The 19353-nt window shown below is 43.9% G+C and overlaps 1 protein-coding gene and 1 non-coding gene across 2 annotated transcripts; both read right to left on the reverse strand.

The window, feature by feature from the left end:
- Positions 1 to 2480: 2480 nt before the first annotated feature.
- On the reverse strand, positions 2481 to 15463 carry VHL (von Hippel-Lindau tumor suppressor). Its single transcript, XM_066246054.1, is given in 4 exon segments — positions 2481 to 5923; positions 9051 to 9173; positions 15065 to 15245; positions 15247 to 15463. Coding segments are annotated over 4 exon segments (660 nt in total). The 5' UTR covers positions 15391 to 15463; the 3' UTR covers positions 2481 to 5711.
- LOC136314793 (U6 spliceosomal RNA) lies at positions 4642 to 4744 on the reverse strand. Its single transcript, XR_010727375.1, has one exon. It is a non-coding gene; the product is annotated as a U6 spliceosomal RNA (small nuclear RNA).
- Positions 15464 to 19353: the final 3890 nt, after the last annotated feature.

Genomic DNA, 19353 nt, shown 5'->3' on the forward strand with positions numbered 1-19353 from the left:
CTTTTCTTTTTTTTTTTTTTCATTTTTCCGAAGCTAGAAACGGGGAGGCAGTCAGACAGACTCCCGCATGCGCCCGACCGGGATCCACCCGGCATGCCCACCAGGGGGCGATGTTCTGTCCCTCTGGGGCGTCGCTCTGTTGCATCCAGAGCCATTCTAGCGCCTGAGGCAGAGGCCACAGAGCCATCCCCAGCGCCCGGGACATCTTTGCTCCAATGGAGCCTTGGCTGCAGGAGGGGAAGTGAGAGACAGAGAGGAAGGAGAGGGGGAGGGGTGGAGAAGCAGATGGGCGCTTCTCCTGTGTGCCCTGGCCGGGAATCGAACCCGGGACTCCTGCACGCCAGGCCGACGGTCTACCACTGAGCCAACCGGCCAGGGCCGACACTTATCTTTTTTTAATACAGTACTTTATTTTTTAGAGCAGGTTTAGGTTTATAGCATAATTGACAGGAAGGTACAGGAATTTCCCATACCTCTTGCCCACACACATACACAGTCGCTTCTATTATCAGCATCCCCACCAAACTGACACACTTGCTATAATTAATGAACCTATACTGGCACATCATTATCACCCAAAGTCCACAGTTTACCTTAAAGTTCACTCTTGGTGTTGTACAATCTATGGGGTTGGACAAATGTATAATGTCACAGACCATGTAGTGTAGTATATACCAATAGTATAGTATATGATACTATAGAAACATACAGATGTTTCACTGTCCTAAAAAATCCTGTGATCTATTCACCCCACTCTCCCAAACCCTGACAACCACTTATGTTTTTACTCTGTAATTTTGCCTTTTCCTTAATATTGTATAGTTTGAATTATACAGTATATGACCTTTTCAGATTGGCTTTTTCACTTAGTAATAAGCATTTGTTTCCATTTTTCTTCATGGTTGACAGCTCATTTCTCTATAGTCCTGAAGACTCCATTGTCTGGATGTACCATAGTTTATCCATTCACCTAGTGAAAGACATCTTAGTTGCTTCCAAGTTTTGGTAACTATGAATAAAGCTGTTATAAATATCCATGTGCAGGGTTTTAGAAGTTAAGTTTTGAACTTGAGTAAATACCAAGGAGTACAAATGGATCACATGATGGTGAATCATATATGTTTAATTTTACAGGAAACTGCCAAACTGTCTTCCAAACTGGTTGTTCCATTTTGCATTCTCACCAGCAGTGAATGAGAGTTCCTGTTGCTCTGCAATCTCACCAGCATTCAACGCTGTATTACAGATTTTGGTATTCCTAATAGGTGCCCTGTGGTATCTCATTGTTGTTGTTTTTTAAGTAACAACTTTAATTCTAGATTTTGACTTTCTTTTTTTTAATCTATTTTTTAAAATTAATTTTAATGGGGTGACATTGATAAATCAGGATACATATGTTCAGAGAAAACATCTCTAGGTTATTTTGACATTGATTATGCTGCATTCCCATCACCCAAAGTCCAATTGTCTTCCGTCACCTTCTAACTGGTTTTCTTTGTGCCCCTCCCCTCCCACAACACCCTCCCTCTCCTCCCCTATCTCATTGTTTTAATTTTCATTTCCCTGGTGACATACAATGTGAGGCATCATTTCACATGCTTAGTTGTTATCTATGTTATCTTCTTCAGTGAGGTGTCTGTGAAGGTTGGTTCTGTTTTCATAGAAAAAAAACTCACTTTGTTCCAATGTAAATATTTTTCCTTTCTCTCTCTCTCTTTTTTTTAGCAAGAGAGAGCCTGACCTGTGCTAGTGCAGTGGGTAAAGTGTTGATCTGGAATGCTGAGATCACTGGTTCAAAACTGCAGACTTGCTTAGTCAAGGCACATACGAGAGAGAAGCAACTACTACAAGTTAATGTTCCCTGTTCTCCTCCCACTTTCTCTCTCTCCTCTCTCTTAAAAGTGAAAGACAGGAAGGGAGAGAGATGAGAAGCATCAATTTGTAGTTGCAGCACTTTCAGTTGTTCATCGACTGTTTCTCATACGTGCCTGGACTGGAGGGGGCTCCAGAAGAGCCAGTAACTCCTTGCTCAAGCCAGCAACTTTGGGCTCAAGCCAGCTACCATGGGATCATGTCGATGATCTCATGCTCAAGCTGGTGACCCTGCACTTAAGCCAGATGACCACATACTCAAGCTGGCGGCCTCTAAGTTTCGAACCTGGGACCTCAGTGTCCCAGGTCAACACTCTATCCACTGAGCCACCACTAGCCAGGCTGTAAATATTTTTCTTAATACTTTTCTGTAGTGCTTAAATTTATTTTACAGTGATAATTTCATATTTATGAGAAAAATAAAGATGGAAAAAACCATTATTTTTGTTTTTTGGGTTTTTTAAATCCAGCTTTGGAAAGAGAAGGGACCTAGAATGAAGTTAGTTGCTAGTGTCTGCTACTCCCCACCCCATCTTAGGCCTTTAAATAAATATGGCTTATACTACTCAAGAAGAGCCTGGGTAAAATAACACAACACACCCTCCCTATTTACTTTACTCAGCACCATTTAATGTATTAAAGAACAGCTTCTTTACATTCAAAATAGAAACAGCACAGGCTCTTAATACATTTAATACATTCATAAGGCTTCGAATGAAAAACATATTAATCACACTGCAGATTTTCAATATTCTGTGGACGACACAAAAAACACAGTACTCAAATTGCATGTTTTAACTAGAGGAATGTGAAATCACATTTTGACACAAAGACAGGTTAAAAAGAAAATAAAACCAACATTGAACTAATCCAACATCAACAGACTTCCTTAAATTCCCACCTTATCCCTCTCTGGAACTCACACTGCTACCTTCTGTACCAGCAATTCTTTCATACTGAACAATTCAACACACAAAATTAGATCTGTGAGTACCACAACATGCTTTTTAAAAAGCCAAGTATCTTGCTGAATGTGGAAGAGAGGCACAAGATTGGGTGAAACTTCAAGTATAGTAAGATAACTGTGGGGTGTTTGTTTCATTCCTAGGAACTATGCTCACAGGTTAGCATGAAGAACTAAAGATGCCAAGAAACAGACCAGCATTACTTACTAAAGAAAGACTGTAGTAATGTCTACAAAGAGCTTATAAAGATGCCATGACAAGACATTTAAGTTATAAAGATAAATGTGAAAGAATACAAAACTGTATGTACAGTATAACCTCAACTGTGTAAAAATAAACCAACTAAAAGTTGTCCTAAAAAGGGTTACAAATCCAAAATGTGGTAATTGTGCTTACTGTTTCTACAATGATCTTTTCCTTCCTTTTACTTTTTGCCTTTTCGAAAATTTTTCTCTACGGAATTTTAATTGTTACAAAAAAGAAGCCCCAGCCTGACCAGGCGGTGGTGCAGTGGATAGAGCATCAGACTGGGATGCGGAAGGACCCAGGTTCGAGACCCCGGGGTTGCCAGCTTGAGAGCGGGCTCATCTGGCTTGAGCAAAAAGCTCACTAGCATGGACCCAAGGTCACTGGCTTGAGCGGAGGGTTACTCAGTCTGCTGAAGGCCCGTGGTCATGGCACATATGAGAAAGCAATCAATGAACAACTACAGTGTCGCAAAGAAAAACTGATTGATGCTTCTCATCTCTCTCCGTTCCTGTCTGTCTGTCCCTATCTATCCCTCTATCTGACTCTCTCTCTGTCCCTGTAAAAAAAATAAAAAATAAAAACAAACAAAACAAAAAAGAAGCCCTATAAAAGTACTGAATAGATTTAAGTCAGGCCTATAAGATAGTATTTCTACATTTATAGAACTATAACACGTTTCAGGCCACTCTGAATCCACTGTGTGTGAACAATCACTTCCTAGAGCTTAGAGCACTTTGGCCTCTCCTTCAGCCAAGTGCCAAGTGTCACCAGACCTTGCCTGGTGAAAAATGCTGAACCAAACAGAAATGTCATGGATTTACAAAAACAACAGAAATATCCATACTTGCCAAAAACCAACTTACGGTACTGTAATCTCCCCTTAATACTAGAGCTAAACAAGAGGACAGCTATTTTCTCCCAGCTTCTGTGCAGAGGGCAAGTTTCAAAAAAGCTATAATCACAGTAATTATAAAAAGCTAATCCTGGTTTAGAAACAGAAGTAAAACAGCACTGTAACAGTGAACAGAAAAAGCGCAAAATTTAGAAAATCATCAAAAGTCCTTTCGATAGACCTGTGGTGGCGCAGTGGATAAAGCGTCGACCTGGAAATGCTGAGGTCGCCGGTTCGAAACCCTGGGCTTGCCTGGTCAAGGCACATATGGGAGTTGATGCTTCCAGCTCCTGCCCCCTTCTCTCTCTCTCTGTCTCTCTCTCCTCTCTCTCCCTCTCTGTCTCTCTCTCCTCTCTAAAAATGAATAAATAAATAAAAAAATAAAAATAAAAATAAAAAAAGTCCTTTCGATAAAAATCATTTCCATTTAAAAAAAAATAAGTCAATTTCAGAATATTTAAGTTTATGAAGGAAATGTAGTTAACATATTAGCACAAATAGCCCAGGTATAACACAGCTATGTTTTCATTTCATAGATTGCCTTGCACAAGTATTTTATAGTGAGAAATCATGATTGTGCTACTGAGTGCCACATATTGTGTTTTGACTCATCGTTCTTCCAAGTTAATTAGAGGGTGTGAGGACACCCACCAGAGTACTGCACAAAATATGGAACACTTCATGATTTTGCATGTCATCCTTGTGCAGGGGCCATGCTCATCTTCTCTGTATTGTTCCAATTTTAGTATATCAGCTGCCAAAGCAAGCACAAAATGACTCTCTTTAAGACATTTATTCACTATACACACTTTTAAGATCCCGTTCCCCCACCCTACACACACACACACACACACACACACACACACATAGACATCAAAGGGTAAACCTTCCAAATACTTTCTACCAAAGTATCCACCTGTTTGTTCATTCAACAAATGCTGATGAAGGCTCATGTGAATGGCACTGGGGTCTCAAAGGACAGATTTGTCCCTGCCTAGAGAACATCTGTTTTCTCAAAGCAGTTGGCAGACACATCACCAACCCCTACACAGCAATTAAAAGCACATGCCACTGCTTTCTTTTTTTTTTTTTGTATTTTTCTGAAGTTGGAAACGGGGAGGCAGTCAGACAGACTCCTGCATGCGCCCGACCGGGATCTACTCGGCATGCCCACCAGGGGGCAATGCTCCGCCCATCTGGGGCGCTGCTCTGTTGTATCCAGGGCCACTCTAGCGCCTGAGGCAGAGGCCATAGAGTCATCCTCAGCGCCCGGGCCAACTTTGCTCCAATGGAGCCTCAGCTGCGGGAGGGGAAGAGAGAGACAGAGGAAGGAGAGGGGGAGGGGTGGAGAAGCAGATGGGCGCTTCTCCTGTGTGCCCTGGCCGGAAATCGAACCCAGGACTCCTGCGCACCAGGCCGACGCTCTACCACTGAGCCAACCGGCCAGGGCCGACATTGCTTTCTTACAATCAAAGAATATGCTGAAATTCTCATTGAATTATTTACACAAGTTAAAAAATGCAACTACTTTCCCTTGAGAAATACTTCCAGAGAGGGTAGGCATTACATTTTGTGATATTTGTCCCTAAATATCACAACCTAGTAAAGTCAGTTAACTTTCTTTTAAGCAATGGAGCATTTTTTACTCTAAGAATGAGATAACTTGATACTGAGAATAAGTGACCAGTCCTCTATCTAGATTAAAACTAGTCAGTTCCCTCAAAAGCTGAGACTCAGGAGTGCAAATTTCCATTAAAATCTACGGTCTCCTCTTCCATCTGTTGATTTTCAATATGCTCCTGTGTCAGCCGCTGTAGGTCTTTCCTCACATTCGGGTGGTCTTCCAGATCTTCGTAGAGTGATCTCACAATGTCCAGCCTCCTGTAATTCTCAGGCTTCACTAGGCTTCGGATAACCTGAAGGCATCGCTCTTTTAGGGTATACACTGTAAGGGCAGAAAACCGAATCTTCAGCAGCAAAATCAGGCAGGCCTTGAGCCAAGAAATGAGGATGAGCAAGAGGTTTTGCCAATCATGGCAATTACACTTACTACAGATGCACCTCACTCCAGGTTAAAAAAAATTAGTATGTGTGTTGTGGCAGAATGTAATGTGATGGCCCCAAATGAAACCCCATGGTATTTATGACCTTGTGTAATAACTTCCCCTTGAAAGTGGGCTGAACCTGTGATGTGTTTATAACTGAATGTGGGTGAAGTAACACTGCGGCAATTTTGGGTCTAAGCCTTAAAAAAACCTGGCAACTTTCACTTTTACCCTCTCAGAAATCTTGAGCTGAAGGAGAGGCCACAGAAAGAGGGACAGGCACTGAAACTACATGGGAGAGAAACCCAGCCCTCGGCCAACCTGCCAGAAGACAGCCTCCCCAAGGACCACCAATGAGCAGAATAACCACCTAGCTGAGCTCAGCCCAGACTGCAGAATTATGAACAAATTAAATGGTTGTTATTAGTTTGAGGGTAGTTGTCACATGGCAATAGATAACAAAACCAGTGTATAATTGGATTTTGGGGGAACTGAAATCTGATTTTACTCACTGGGGAACTTACACTTGAAGGGTAGCCCATAAGGCAAAATTTACATTTAACTTATCAAGTGTCATTTTTGTATACACACTTCCTTAAAATAGGATCTATATACACATATTAGTTTGACTCTTTAGTGAGAGAGAAAGACAGGGAGAGAGATGAGAAACATCAACTTGTAGTTGCATCACTTTTGTTGGTCACTGATTGTTTCTCATACATGACTTGACCAGGGAGCTCCAGCCGAGCCAGTGTCCCCAGCTCAAGCCAGCAACCTTGGGCTTCAATCCAGTGACTTCTGGGCTCAAGCCAGCGACTATGGGGTCATTATCTATGACCCTACACTAAAGCTGGTAACCTCAGGTTTCAAACCTGGGACCTCACTGTCTCTAAGTGATGTTCTATCAACTGTGCTACCACAGGTCAGATATTTTTCTTGTTCTAAAAGAATTTTTATGACTTTATCTGAACAAAACTGACAGCAACTTCCAGGAAGCAAAATCTCAATGGACTGAGATTTGCACCCTAATCACTTGTTTGTTTTTTGTTTTTTGTAGAGACAGAGAGTCAGAGAGAAGGATAGATAGGGACAGACAGGGAGAGAGATAAGAAGCACCAGTTCTTTGTTGCAGCACCTAAGTTGTTCACTGATTGCTTTCTCATATGTGCTCGAACGGGGGCGGGGGGATTATAGCAGAGCTAATGACCCCTTGCTCAAGCCAGCAACCTTGGGCTTCAAGCCAGTGACCTTTAGGCTCAAGCCCACGACCATGTGGTCATGTCTATGATGCCACACTCAAGTCAGCAACCCTGCGCTCAAGCTGGATGAGTTCATGCTCAAGCTGGTGACTCTGGGATTTCGAACCTGAGTCCTCTGCATCCCAGTCCAACACTCTATCCACTGCACCACCACCTGGTCAGGCTAATCATTTGAGTTTTAATTTTTTCTTTTTTTTTTTTTATTTCTCTGAAGTTGGAAACGGGGAGGCAGTCAGACAGACTCCTGCATGTGCCTGACCGGGATCCACCCATCATGCCCACCAGGGGGCAATGCTCTGCCCATCTTGGGGCATTGCTCTGCCGCAATCAGAGCCATTCTAGCGCCTGAGGCAGAGGCCACAGAGCCATCCTCAGCGCCTGGGCAAACGCTGCTCCAATGGAGCCTTGGCTGCAGGAGGGGAAGAGAGAGACAGAGAGGAAGGAGAGGGGGAGGGGTGGAGAAGAAGGTGGGCGCTTCTCCTGTGTGCCCTGGCCAGGAATCGAAACTGGGACTCCTGCACACCAGGCCGACGCTCTACCACTGAGCCAACCAGCCAGGGCCTAATCATTTGAGTTTTAAACAGATGGTACACTCTGATGGTAATGTTCAATTCAGTGATTTTTTTTTTTTGACAGAGACAGAGAGAGGGACAGGTAGGGACAGACAGACAGGAAGGGAAAGAGATGAGAAACATCAATTCTTCGTTGTGGCACCTTAGATGTTCATTGACTGCTTTCTCATATGTGGCTACAACAAAGCCAGTGACCTTGGGCTCAAGCCAGTGACCATGAGGTCACGTTTATGATCCCACGTTCAAGCCAGCAATCCCACACTCAAGCTGGTAAGCCCGCGCTCAAGCTGGATGAGCCATGCTGGAGCTGGCAATCTCAGGGTTTCAGTATTTATTTATTTACCCCTGATTAGCACTGTGAGCTTGACCAGGTTAAATAATATTAAAAGATACAATACTAAAAAAATAAAAAAATAAAAAGATACAATACTAGAAGTCATAGAAATAAGCCATTGTATCTCATTCTCTACATCTGTTCTTCTCCTAAGACTCCAGGGCATAATTCTGCTCTAAGGCCAGGGAAACCAAATGCATTTATAATTCTACAATCAGGTACTTTAATTTAGCCTACCTCTAACAAGCCCAAAGAGCTCCTGAGGCACTGCAACATCTCTGCTCAATACAGGACCTACAAATATATTACTTTCATTTTATTTGTGGTAGAGAATAGGATGTAGAAAGGTTGAATACCTTCCCAAGCCATAAGGGCTTGGCTCCTGCAAGTGGCTTTTTCTCTACTTACTTATTACAACAGCCTTATCTTTTTTTTTTTTTTTTTTTTTTTGTATTTTTCTGAAGCTGGAAATGGGGAGGCAGTCAGACAGACTCCCGCACACGCCCGACCGGGATCCACCCGGCACGCCCACCAGGGGGCGAAGCTCTACCCATCTTGGGGCATCGATCTGCCGCAATCAGAGCCATTCTAGCACCTGAGGCAGAGGCCACAGAGCCATCCTCAGCGCCAGGGCAAACTTTGCTCCAATGGAGCCTTGGCTGCAGGGGGGGAAGAGAGAGACAGAGAGGAAGGAGAGGGGAAGGGGTAGAGAAGCAGATGGGCGCTTCTCCTGTGTGCCCTGGCCGGGAATCAAACCCGGGACTCAAACCCGGGACTCCTGCACGCCAGGCCAAGGCTCTACCACTGAGCCAACCAGCAGGGCCAACAGCCTTATCTTTTTAAAAAGATAAAACATCAGTACCTGGTAGTGTGATGTTGGCAAAAATAGGCTGTCCATCAACATTGAGAGATGGCACAAATAGCTCAGTTTGGTTAACCAGAAGCCCATCATATGTCCCCGCATCTCGGAAGAGCCAAAGGTGACCTGTTAATACAAACAGAGGCTGTTAAATGGCCACACATCTCTTCTCTTCATCTCCCTGGACTGACATTGAAATATTTACCATTCTGTTTAAATATCATACAAAGGCCTTCCAATAATACTAGCATACTCAATCTTCACAATAGATTCATTTACAAATGAGAAAGCAGGTATAAAAAAAACCAAGTGACTTGCTCAAGGCAATAGGACCAATAAAGAGAAAAGCATGTACTTGAGGCTCCAAATCCTACCGCTATCTTTTACCACGGAGAAAAAGCAAAGTATATGAATTGCAAATCACACCAACAATGAAAACTAAGAGAGGAGGTCACTAACTCCTCAAATACATGCTTCTTAAAAACAAGAAGGGGCAGTCTGATGCTATATCAGCCTAGGAAGCTGAGAACCCAGGTTCCGGGGTTGCCAGCTTGAGTGCGGGGTCACTGGCTTGAGCCCGGGATCACTGGCTTGAGCAAAAGGCCAGTCAGCTGGAGTCCCCTGCCCCTGCAGTCAAGGAACAGATGAGGAAGCACTCAATGAACAACTAAGGTGCCACAACTATGAGTTGATGCTTCTCATTTCTCCCCCTTCCTGTCTGTCCCTCTCTCTCTCTCTTCTCAAAAGAAAAAAAAATGTGGCAAAATATTATGTTGAGAGACAGAAAATGTACGTTCTCTAGGAACAGATAAAACTAAAACTAATCTATAATGTACAAAATATCAGAAGAGTGGTTGCCTCTGGGAGGGAGAGAACTGAGTGGAAAGAGGCAGGAGGCTACTTTCTAGGGTGACAGAAAAGTTCTAATCTACAACTTGATTTAGATGTTGCTCCATTTATCAAAACACCTCAAACCCTAAGATCTGTACCTTATACTCAGTGTAAATTTTTTTTTTTTTGGCATAAGGAGACTTTACTGAAAATAAAAAACCAAAGAAACCAAGTTATTACAAACAGGAATGTAGACTCATAGCAAAACGAAACAAGAGCCTGGCCAGGCGGTGGCGCAGTGGATAGAGCGTCAGACTGGGATTTAGAGGACCCGGGTTCGAGACCCCGAGGTCACCAGCTTGAGTGCAGGCTTATTTGGTTTGAGGAAAAGCCCACCAGCTTGAACCCAAGGTTGCTGGCTCCAGAAAGGGGTTACTCGGTCTGCTGAAGGCCCGCAGTCAAGGCACACATGAGAAAACAATCAATGAACAACTAAGGTGTTGCAACGCACAATGAAAAACTGATGATTGATGCTTCTCATCTCTCTCCGTTCCTGTCTGTCTGTCCCTGTCTATCCCTCTCTCTGACTCACTCTCTTTGTAAAAAGTAAATAAATAAATAAAAATTTAAAAAAATTCTGTAAACATCACAAAATAAAAAAACAAAGTGCAGGGGAAAAGGTCATTTAAAAAAAAAAACAAAAAAACAAAATACGGCCTGACCTGTGGTGGCGCAGTGGATAAAAGCATCAACCTGGAAATGCTGACGTCGCCGGTTCGAAACCCTGGGCTTGCCTGGTCAAGGCACATATGGGAGTTGATGCTTCCAGCTCCTCCCCCCCTTCTCTCTCTCTGTTTCTCTCCCTCTCTCTCTCCTCTCTAAAAATGAATAAATAAAATTTAAAAAAACTTAAAAAAAAAAAGAAACAAGAAAAGAAAAACCCACAACAATAAAAAAGGTGGGAGGAAGGGTGTTCAAATGACTGGTAGGCCGTGGAAGGGTGAGGGGCTGAGAGCAAGAAAAGGGGAGAGGGAGTATTCTTCTTCTTTTTTCCTCCCCTGAAGTGAGAAGCTGAGGGGGTGATGGCGGTGGCGGTGGCGGTGGCAGACAGACAAGACTCCCACATGCACCTGATTGGGATCCACCCGGCTTGCCCACCAGGGGGTGATGCTTGGCCCCTCTGGAGCGTTGCTCTGCTGCAACCGGAGTCATTCTAGTATCTGAGGCGGAGGCCATACAGCCATCCTCAGTGCCCGGGCAAACTTTGCTCCCATGGAGCCTTGTCTGCAGGAGGGGAAGAGAGAGACTAAGAGAAAGGAGAGGGGGAAGGGTGGAGAAGCAGATGGGCATTTCTCTTTGTGCCCTGGCCAAGAATTGAACCCAGGATTCCACACGCCAGGCTGATCCACTGAGCCAACTGACCAGGGCTCTTCTTTTTTTTAAAAGATTTTATTTATTGATATTAGAGAGAGGACAGAGAGAGAAAGGTGGCAGGAGGAATGGGAAGCATAAACTTGTAGCAGTTGCTTCTCGTATGTGCCTTGACCCAACAAGTCCGGGGTTTCAAACCAGCAACCTCAGCATTCCAGGTTGATGCTTTATCCACTGAACCACCACAGGTCAGGCGTTCTTTCCATTTCTTAAAAAAAAAACAAAAAAACCCAAAAACCAACCAAGAAACAAATACATCATATGCAAAAGAGAGAGAGAGAGAGAGAAAGAAAAGCAAACCTCCAGGCCTAAAATTCTGTTAAAGGAGTGAGGAGGTATCTCAGAATAAACACAGCATGTGTTTCTGGGACATAAAACTTAAAGATTTGATGGGAAAATTTAAGAAATGTAAACTGGATGCCTGACCAGGCGGTGGCAAAGTGGATAATGCATTGACCTGCGACGCTGAGAACCCAGGCTTGAAACCCAGAGGTCACTCACTGGCTTGAGTGTGGGCTCACCAGCTTGAGCATGGGATCACAGACACAACCCCATAGTCATTGGTTTGAGCAGGGGGTCACTGGCTCCGCTGGAGCCCCAGGGTCAAGGCATGTATGAGAAGCAATAGAAGAACTAAGGTGCCGCAACTATGAGTTAATTGATGCTTCTCATTTCTCTTCCTTCCTGTTGGTCTCTGTCTGTCTGTCTGTCTCTCTCCTCTTTCTTGCATAAAAAAATTAAAAAATAAAATAAAGAAATGTAAACTGGTACATAATTTCTTTATTATGGTTAACTATACATAACATAAAATTGACCATTTAAACCATTTTTAAGTGCATAGTTTAGTGACATTAAGTACATTCACATGGCAAATAATATATTTTTAAATTTATATTATATTAACTCAGGAACAAATAAATTTTGAATATATTATTTACAGTTTGAAATATAGGAAAAAAAAGGCTTTTAGCAACAGGTAACTTTATAAAGGCTCTCTGCATAAATGACTTCATTTAGCTTCTCTTCCATCTTAAACTCTAAGTAACCCCAGGACTTACTTAGGTCTAAAACTCCCGACCCCTGGCCTTGAAGTTAGTTTTGCCAAATTGCAGATGTGTCAGGGATGGGTGGTAAATCCTAGAATGTTTAGAAATGTTTTTGTTAAGCATGTGAAACATTTATCACTACTATGTTATCATCTTCAGAGCTTATGATCTTAGTGTGTAAAAATATTTCTTTAAATTGATCTTACAGATAAACATTGTAACAAGACAGTAAGATTTAATGAGCTTATTAGTGAGATTAATGAATATGTTTTATTGCTTTTGTACCATGCTTCCTTGAGCTCCCCCTCCTTCCCATACCCCAACACCACTATGTAATTTTGTCTTTAAAAGCTAGGCCCAAACTGTGTTCTGGGCGGCATGATTTGATTGACTTAGGTCTCCGTGTGGTCGCCAGCTTTAAAATAAACACTCCTTAATTTGGCTACTTAATTGTGTGGCAAAAAGTCTGTTTCTCTCTGTTCTGATACAAGTTTTCTAGATAAAGTAGGAGACCACAAAAACATTAATCCCTAGAAGAACCATGTTCTTCTTCACTTAATATTTTGAAAAGTTTGGTGTTAAAGTTGAAGAGGCATTATTGATTATACCACTCTCAAGGAAAAAGATCTACCAGGCTCCTCTCAGGATGGTTTTGAAACTGTTTTTTCCTTTTCCCTTTTTTTTTTTTTTTTTTTTTTTTTTTAACAGAGACAGAGAGAGTCAGAGAGGGGAATAGATAGGGACAGAAAGACAGGAACGGAGAGAGATGAGAAGCATCAATCATTAGTTTTTCGTTGTGACACCTTAGTTGTTCATTGATTGCTTTCTCATATGTGCCTTGACCATGGGCCTTCAGTAGACCGAGTAACCCCTTGCTCGAGCCAGCGACCTTGGGTCCAAGCTGGTGAGCTTTGCTCAAACCAGATGAGTCTGCACCCAAGCTGGGGACCTTGGGGGTCTCAAATATGGGTCCTCTGCATCCCAGTCTGATGCTCTATCTACTGCACCACTGCCTGGTCAGGCTGTTTTTTCCTTTTTAAAAAAACTTTTTATATTTCAGTTTCAGTTGACATTCAATATTACTGTATAACAGCTCTGGCCAGTTGGCTCAGTGACAGAGGTTGGCTCAGTGACAGAGTGCTGGCCAGGCGTGTGGAAGTCCCAGGTTTAACTCCCGGCCAGGGCACACAGGAGAAGCACCCATCTGCTTCTCCACCCTTCCCTCTCTCCTTCCTCTCTGTCTCTCTCTTCCCCTCCCACAGCCAAGGCTCCATGGGAGCAAAGTTGGCCAGGGCACTGAGGATGGCTCTGTGGCCTCTGCCTGAGGTGCTAGAATGGCTCTGGTTGCAAGGGAGCATCATTCCCTAGTGGGCTTGCCGGGTTGATCCCCATCAGATGTATGCGGGAGTCTGTCTTTCTGCCTCCCTGCTTCTAACTTCTGAAAAATACAAATATACATACATATATATATATTACTATATAACAATTTCAAGTATACAGTATAGTGGTTAGACATTTATGTAATTTACGTGACTTCTCCCTTAAGTCTAGTAGCCATCTGACACCATATATAGTTGTTACATTATTGACTCTATTTCCTATGCTGCATTTTACACCCCATGACTATTCTGTAACTACCAATTTGTACTTCTTAATCCCTTCACCTTTTTCACCCAGTCCCCCAACATCCCTCCATTCTGGCAACCTTAGTTTGTTCTCTGAATCTAGGAGTCTGTCTCCATGGCTCTGAAAACTAAGCCAGATTATGACTACTTTTCTTCCTGAAAGCAACTGGATGAATACTACCTCCTTAGGCAACATAAGGCCACTGGGTTATTACAACAGCAGTCTTCCCCGTAGTTAAACCACTCTGCAAACTGAGTGAGCTTTTCAGAACGTATTGATAAATATAGCAATGTCATGTCACTGCCAGGAAACTTTAAATGGTCCCAATTACCTAGGGGTAAAATCAGCTTTAGGGCTTCCTCTCCCACCATTCTATACCCTCTTCTCCTTTAGACCATATGGTTCCCACTGCCTAGAAGTGCTGTCTTGGGTTGGTTAGTTTCCATTCATTCTGCAGGACTCCCTTTCAACTGCTCTCCCTAGTTGAAACTACACGTGTGTACACACCACCATCACCACCGGACAGATGCCATCTTCTAGCTCCAGCACCCCAGTGTGCTCCTTTCCTATTGCAGCAATTTTGACACTAGCTTGTTCTCGTGTGTCTATGCATTCATCCGTCTCCCCACAGAGCTCTTTTCTCCATGCAGGCAGGGCCCCTCACGGGCCTGGCCCACTGGAGACATTGGAAAATGTGATTCTCCCAACCACGGACTGAACAACTGGGCATTAGGGGACGGAGCACTTCGTTAAGGGTAACTTTATGTGGAAGAGGGTTGGGGAAAGGCCACCATCAAATGCAAATTAATCAGTCTTATAAAGAAGAATGCTCTGCCACTTATTAGTAGCGTCAACTTGGATCTGTCACCACCTCTTTGGGGCCCCACTTCCTCATGCGTTAAAGGTAATAAAAATGACTACAGCACCTGCCGCCCTGGATGATGGAGGGGATTCTATGAGTTCATGCCACCGTTATTGTTGCTAACAGGCCTAGAGCCACAGGCCACGGACTGGGCACAGCTCAGCACCGGCGGGCAGGCGCATAAGCAGCGGGACGAAGGGGGCGGCGAAGGGCCACCCTACCTCGGTAGCTGTGGATGCGGCGGCCCGTGCCCGGCGGCAGCGGGGGGTAGGGCTGCGGCTCGCCATCGAAGTTGAGCCACACGGGAAGCACAACGCGCGGGCTGCGGTTGCAGAAGATGACCTGGGACGGCTCGCGCGAGTTCACTGAGCGCAGCACTGGCCGTGGCCTCGCGGCCTCCATTTTCCTCCGCGGCGTCCGCCTCCTCGCGATCGGATTCTTCCGGGCTGGACTCCCCCGAATCCGACTCTTCTCCGCAGTACTCTTCAGGTCCGTACTCCTCCACGATCGCTTCGACCTCTTCCAGGCTCCCTGCCTTTCGGGGCATTACCTCCCCGAGCCTAGAGAACCCTAGCCTCTGCCTCTCGGATTCGCACGCCACACCCGCAGCACTTGCTAGCAGGGAGGGTCATGCGTGCGTGCGCGCGCACTCCCGGGCAGGCGTACGTGCAGTTTCGCGCGCTCTCGTTCCGGGCTGGGGTACACACTCGTAGAAATCGCCGGTTTGAGGCTGAGCGCTTGCGCAATGGATCATCTAGCCACAGGGGCCTAATCCTACTGAGGCGGTGGGTGACCGACCACCCACCCCATTCCCATGTTAACTTTAGGAATAGGGTTTTGCCCTTCTGTTTCCAGTAGCTTCGTTCATTCTCTTAAGACCTTATGGTTTTGCCGTATTTTTCCTGCGATATTTTGCCATATTTTCCATCTGCGCTATTATTTAATAGTTTTCACATTAATCAAGTTTGTTTTGTCTCCATTTTGGGTGACAAAAATTAAAATTTTATACAGAAGTGGATAATAAGGTTAAATTTTTCCCTCTCATCCCAGTTCCCGTAGTCACCTAAAAAGAATCTCAGTTTTTTGCGGTTCCTTTCAAAGGTATTCTATGCATGTGCAAGCAAACAAGTTTGAGAAGAAATTTTATATCATTACCACCAATAGAAATTCATTTTCCCTTGCCATAGAAGAGTACAGTGGAACTAAGTTCAAAGAAAACAAAACAAGTTATTAAATTTTATCTATTGTCTGTTAAAAGTTCTGACCCTGCTCATGATTTAAAAGGATTTAGACAAGAGTTAGTTGTTAGATGGTGTTAGTTGTCAAACCAACCTTCTAAACATAGATTACAGGAAACTGAAAAGAGAATAACTTTCCCCACTGCAGTGTGTGCCCTCTGAAATTCACCTACATGGATTATTATTATTTTTAAAGATTTTATTTATTTCATTTTGGAGAGGAGAGAGAGAGAGAGAGAGAGAGAGAGAGAGAGGGAAAGAGAGAGGGGTGAGAGGAGCAGGAAGCATCAACTTGCATATGTGCCTTGACCAGGAAAGCCCAGGGTTTTGAACTGGTGACCTTAGCATTCCAGGTCGATGCTTTATTTATCCACTGCACCACCACAGGTCAGGCATTCATTTACATGGATTCCAGGTTTAACTTCAGGTATGTGATGTTGAGCAAAGCTCTTGAAATTCTCTGAGCTTTTAATTGCTCATCTTTGAAATTGGCATATTTTAATTTTTTTATTGAATTTATTGGGATGGCCTGACCAGGCGGTGGCGCAGTGGATAGAGCGTCGGACTGGGATGCGGAAGAATCCCGGTTCGAGACCCCGGGGCTGCCAGCTTGAGCGCGGGCTCATCTGGCTTGAGCAAAAAAAAAAAAAAAAAGTTTACTAGCATAGACCCAAGGTCACTGGCTCGAGCAGGGGGTTGCTCAAGTCTGCTGAAGGCCCGCGGTCATGGCACATATGAAAGAGCAATCAATGAACAACTACGGTGTCACAGCGAAGGACTGATGATTGATGCTTCTCATCTCTCTCCGTTCCTGTCTGTCTGTCCCTGTCTGTCCCTCTATCTGACTCTCTCTCTGTCCCTGTAAAAAAAATTAAAAATAAATAAATAAATAAAAGGAATTTATTGGGATGGCATTGGTTAGTAAAATTATATAGGTTTAGGTGTACAATGAAATTGTCATTTTAAAGAAGTACTTATTATCATAACATGGATTAAATGGAAAAGTGTTCAGCCTCTAGCACATACATATACTGCTTACAAAAATTAGGGGATATTTCAAAATGAATATGAAGCAACTAGAAAGCCCGGCTGCCATACGAAATGACCACTGTTCTAGATATTATAAATTGTAATTAAAATGATTTGTGCAAAGGTGTCTGCTAATTCAAACTGAATTACCCAGGGCAGGCGGCGAGGACACCCCTTTGCTTACTGCCCCACGGGGTTTCCCCCTTCTACTTGCTTAATTGCTTAAAGTAGAGTGCAATGAAGGAAACCACTGGCAGTACATTTCTTAAGAGCCACCGCTAGCTCAATAAATAAAGGTGATTTAAATAATAAAATGTTAATTCACATGTCAAAGATCTCTTTGTACACAACATTTCTTGTGTAGATCTTTCCATCATTTTTTACAATGTTTCCGTACTTGCAACATTGAGAAAATCCTTTCTTGCCACGGTCAAATCGATTAGTTTCTTTTTTTTTTTTTTTTTTTTTTTTTTTTTTTTTTTTTTTTATATTTCTGAAGCTGGAAACAGGGAGAGACAGTCAGACAGACTCCCGCATGCGCCCGACCGGGATCCACCCGGCACGCCCACCATGGGGCGACGCTCTGCCCACCAGGGGGCGATGCTCTGCCCATCCTGGGCGTCGCCATGTTGCGACCAGAGCCACTCTAGCGCCTGGGGCGGAGGCCACAGAGCCATCCCCAGCGCCCGGGCCATCTTTGCTCCAATGGAGCCTTGGCTGCGGGAGAGGAAGAGAGAGACAGAGAGGAAGGCGCGGCGGAGGGGTGGAGAAGCAAATGGGCGCTTCTCCTGTGTGCCCTGGCCGGGAATCGAACCCGGGTCCTCCGCACGCTAGGCCGACGCTCTACCGCTGAGCCAACCGGCCAGGGCGATTAGTTTCTAACTTGAAGTTTAAGGACTGACAGTGTTCACATTTAATATTCATGTCACCAGAGGAATGCTCAAAAATTAAAGTTTCTCCGTTTGAAACTGTTTTAATCCTTTTTGCATTTAGGTCAGCATTACTCTGTCGTTTTTTTGCATTTCTCTCCTGCCTTTGTTCAAGGGACTCATTTTGTCGAGACAGGCTTTTTGTCTTGCATCTGAGGCAAGCCTTGTTTCTCTATGCTCATCAGTCTCATTTTGCCGAGAAAGACGCATTTGCTCTGCAACCGAAGCAAGCCTTGTCTTTCTCTGCTCAGTGGTTTCTTTTTGTCGAAAAAGCCGTTTTTGTGCAGCTTTAGCTCCTTTTCTCTCCTCTTCAGTGCTGTATTTTCTAGGAGGCATTCTTTTTTTTAGTGACATTTTTTTTTTAAGATTTTATTTATTCATTATAGGGAGGGGGAGGGGGGGGAGAAGCAGGAAGCATCAACTCCCATATGTGCCTTGACCAGGTAAGCCCAGGGTTTTGAACTGGCAACCTCAGCGTTTCCAGGTTGACGCTTTATCCACTGCGCCACCACAGGTCAGGCTAGGAGGCATTCTTAAAAGAAATTACATTAAGACGTAGTTTTTATGTAAAACAGATGATTGCCAATGCAAACAAATGTTCACCTTCCCCCTGACCTGCTCAATTTGCATTCAGCCGTGGCAACTTCACCCCATTGGCTAGTACAGTTACGCAAGCAACCAATAAGCTATCGGCGACAGACACTTAAGCCACATATAATAAAGATTAAAAAAAATAGAAGCATTTGATTTTTTTTATTAAACAAGAACATCAAAAAAGCAAACGACAAGTCAAAGAAAGTTGTTCAATTATGTAAATGAGATGTTAAACCAACTTTTATTTCATTGGTGAAAATGCACTATACAAAAGGCTGGAAGTACTGGAGTATCTGCATGTTCCCTGATCCCCTAATTTTTGTGAGCAGTGTAGTAAGCACTTAGCAAATAGTAGCAGTTATTATGACAATGAGTTAAATACACTGTCTCTTCCCTCAAGAATGCTCTTGGGCTACTAGGCAAGCATACAGGACATGTTGTTATAGTAGTGTGAAATTGAGTGTAAAAGAATAGTTGATCAGGTGGTGGCATAGTGGATAGAGCATCAGCCTGGGATGCTGAGGACCCAGGTTCGAAACCCAAGGTTGCTGGCTTCAGGGCAGGTTCATCACCTTGAGTGTGGGGTCACTGGCTTAAGTATGAGATCACAGATATGACCCCATGGTTGCTGGTTTGAACCCATATGTCACTGGCTTGAACACCAAGGTTGCTGGCTTGAGCAAGGCTCTGGTTCAACTCGAGCCCCCCTCCCCCACCCCC

This window comes from Saccopteryx bilineata, chromosome 10, assembly GCF_036850765.1.
Source record: "Saccopteryx bilineata isolate mSacBil1 chromosome 10, mSacBil1_pri_phased_curated, whole genome shotgun sequence".
In the NCBI taxonomy this organism is placed as follows: Eukaryota; Metazoa; Chordata; class Mammalia; order Chiroptera; family Emballonuridae; genus Saccopteryx; species Saccopteryx bilineata.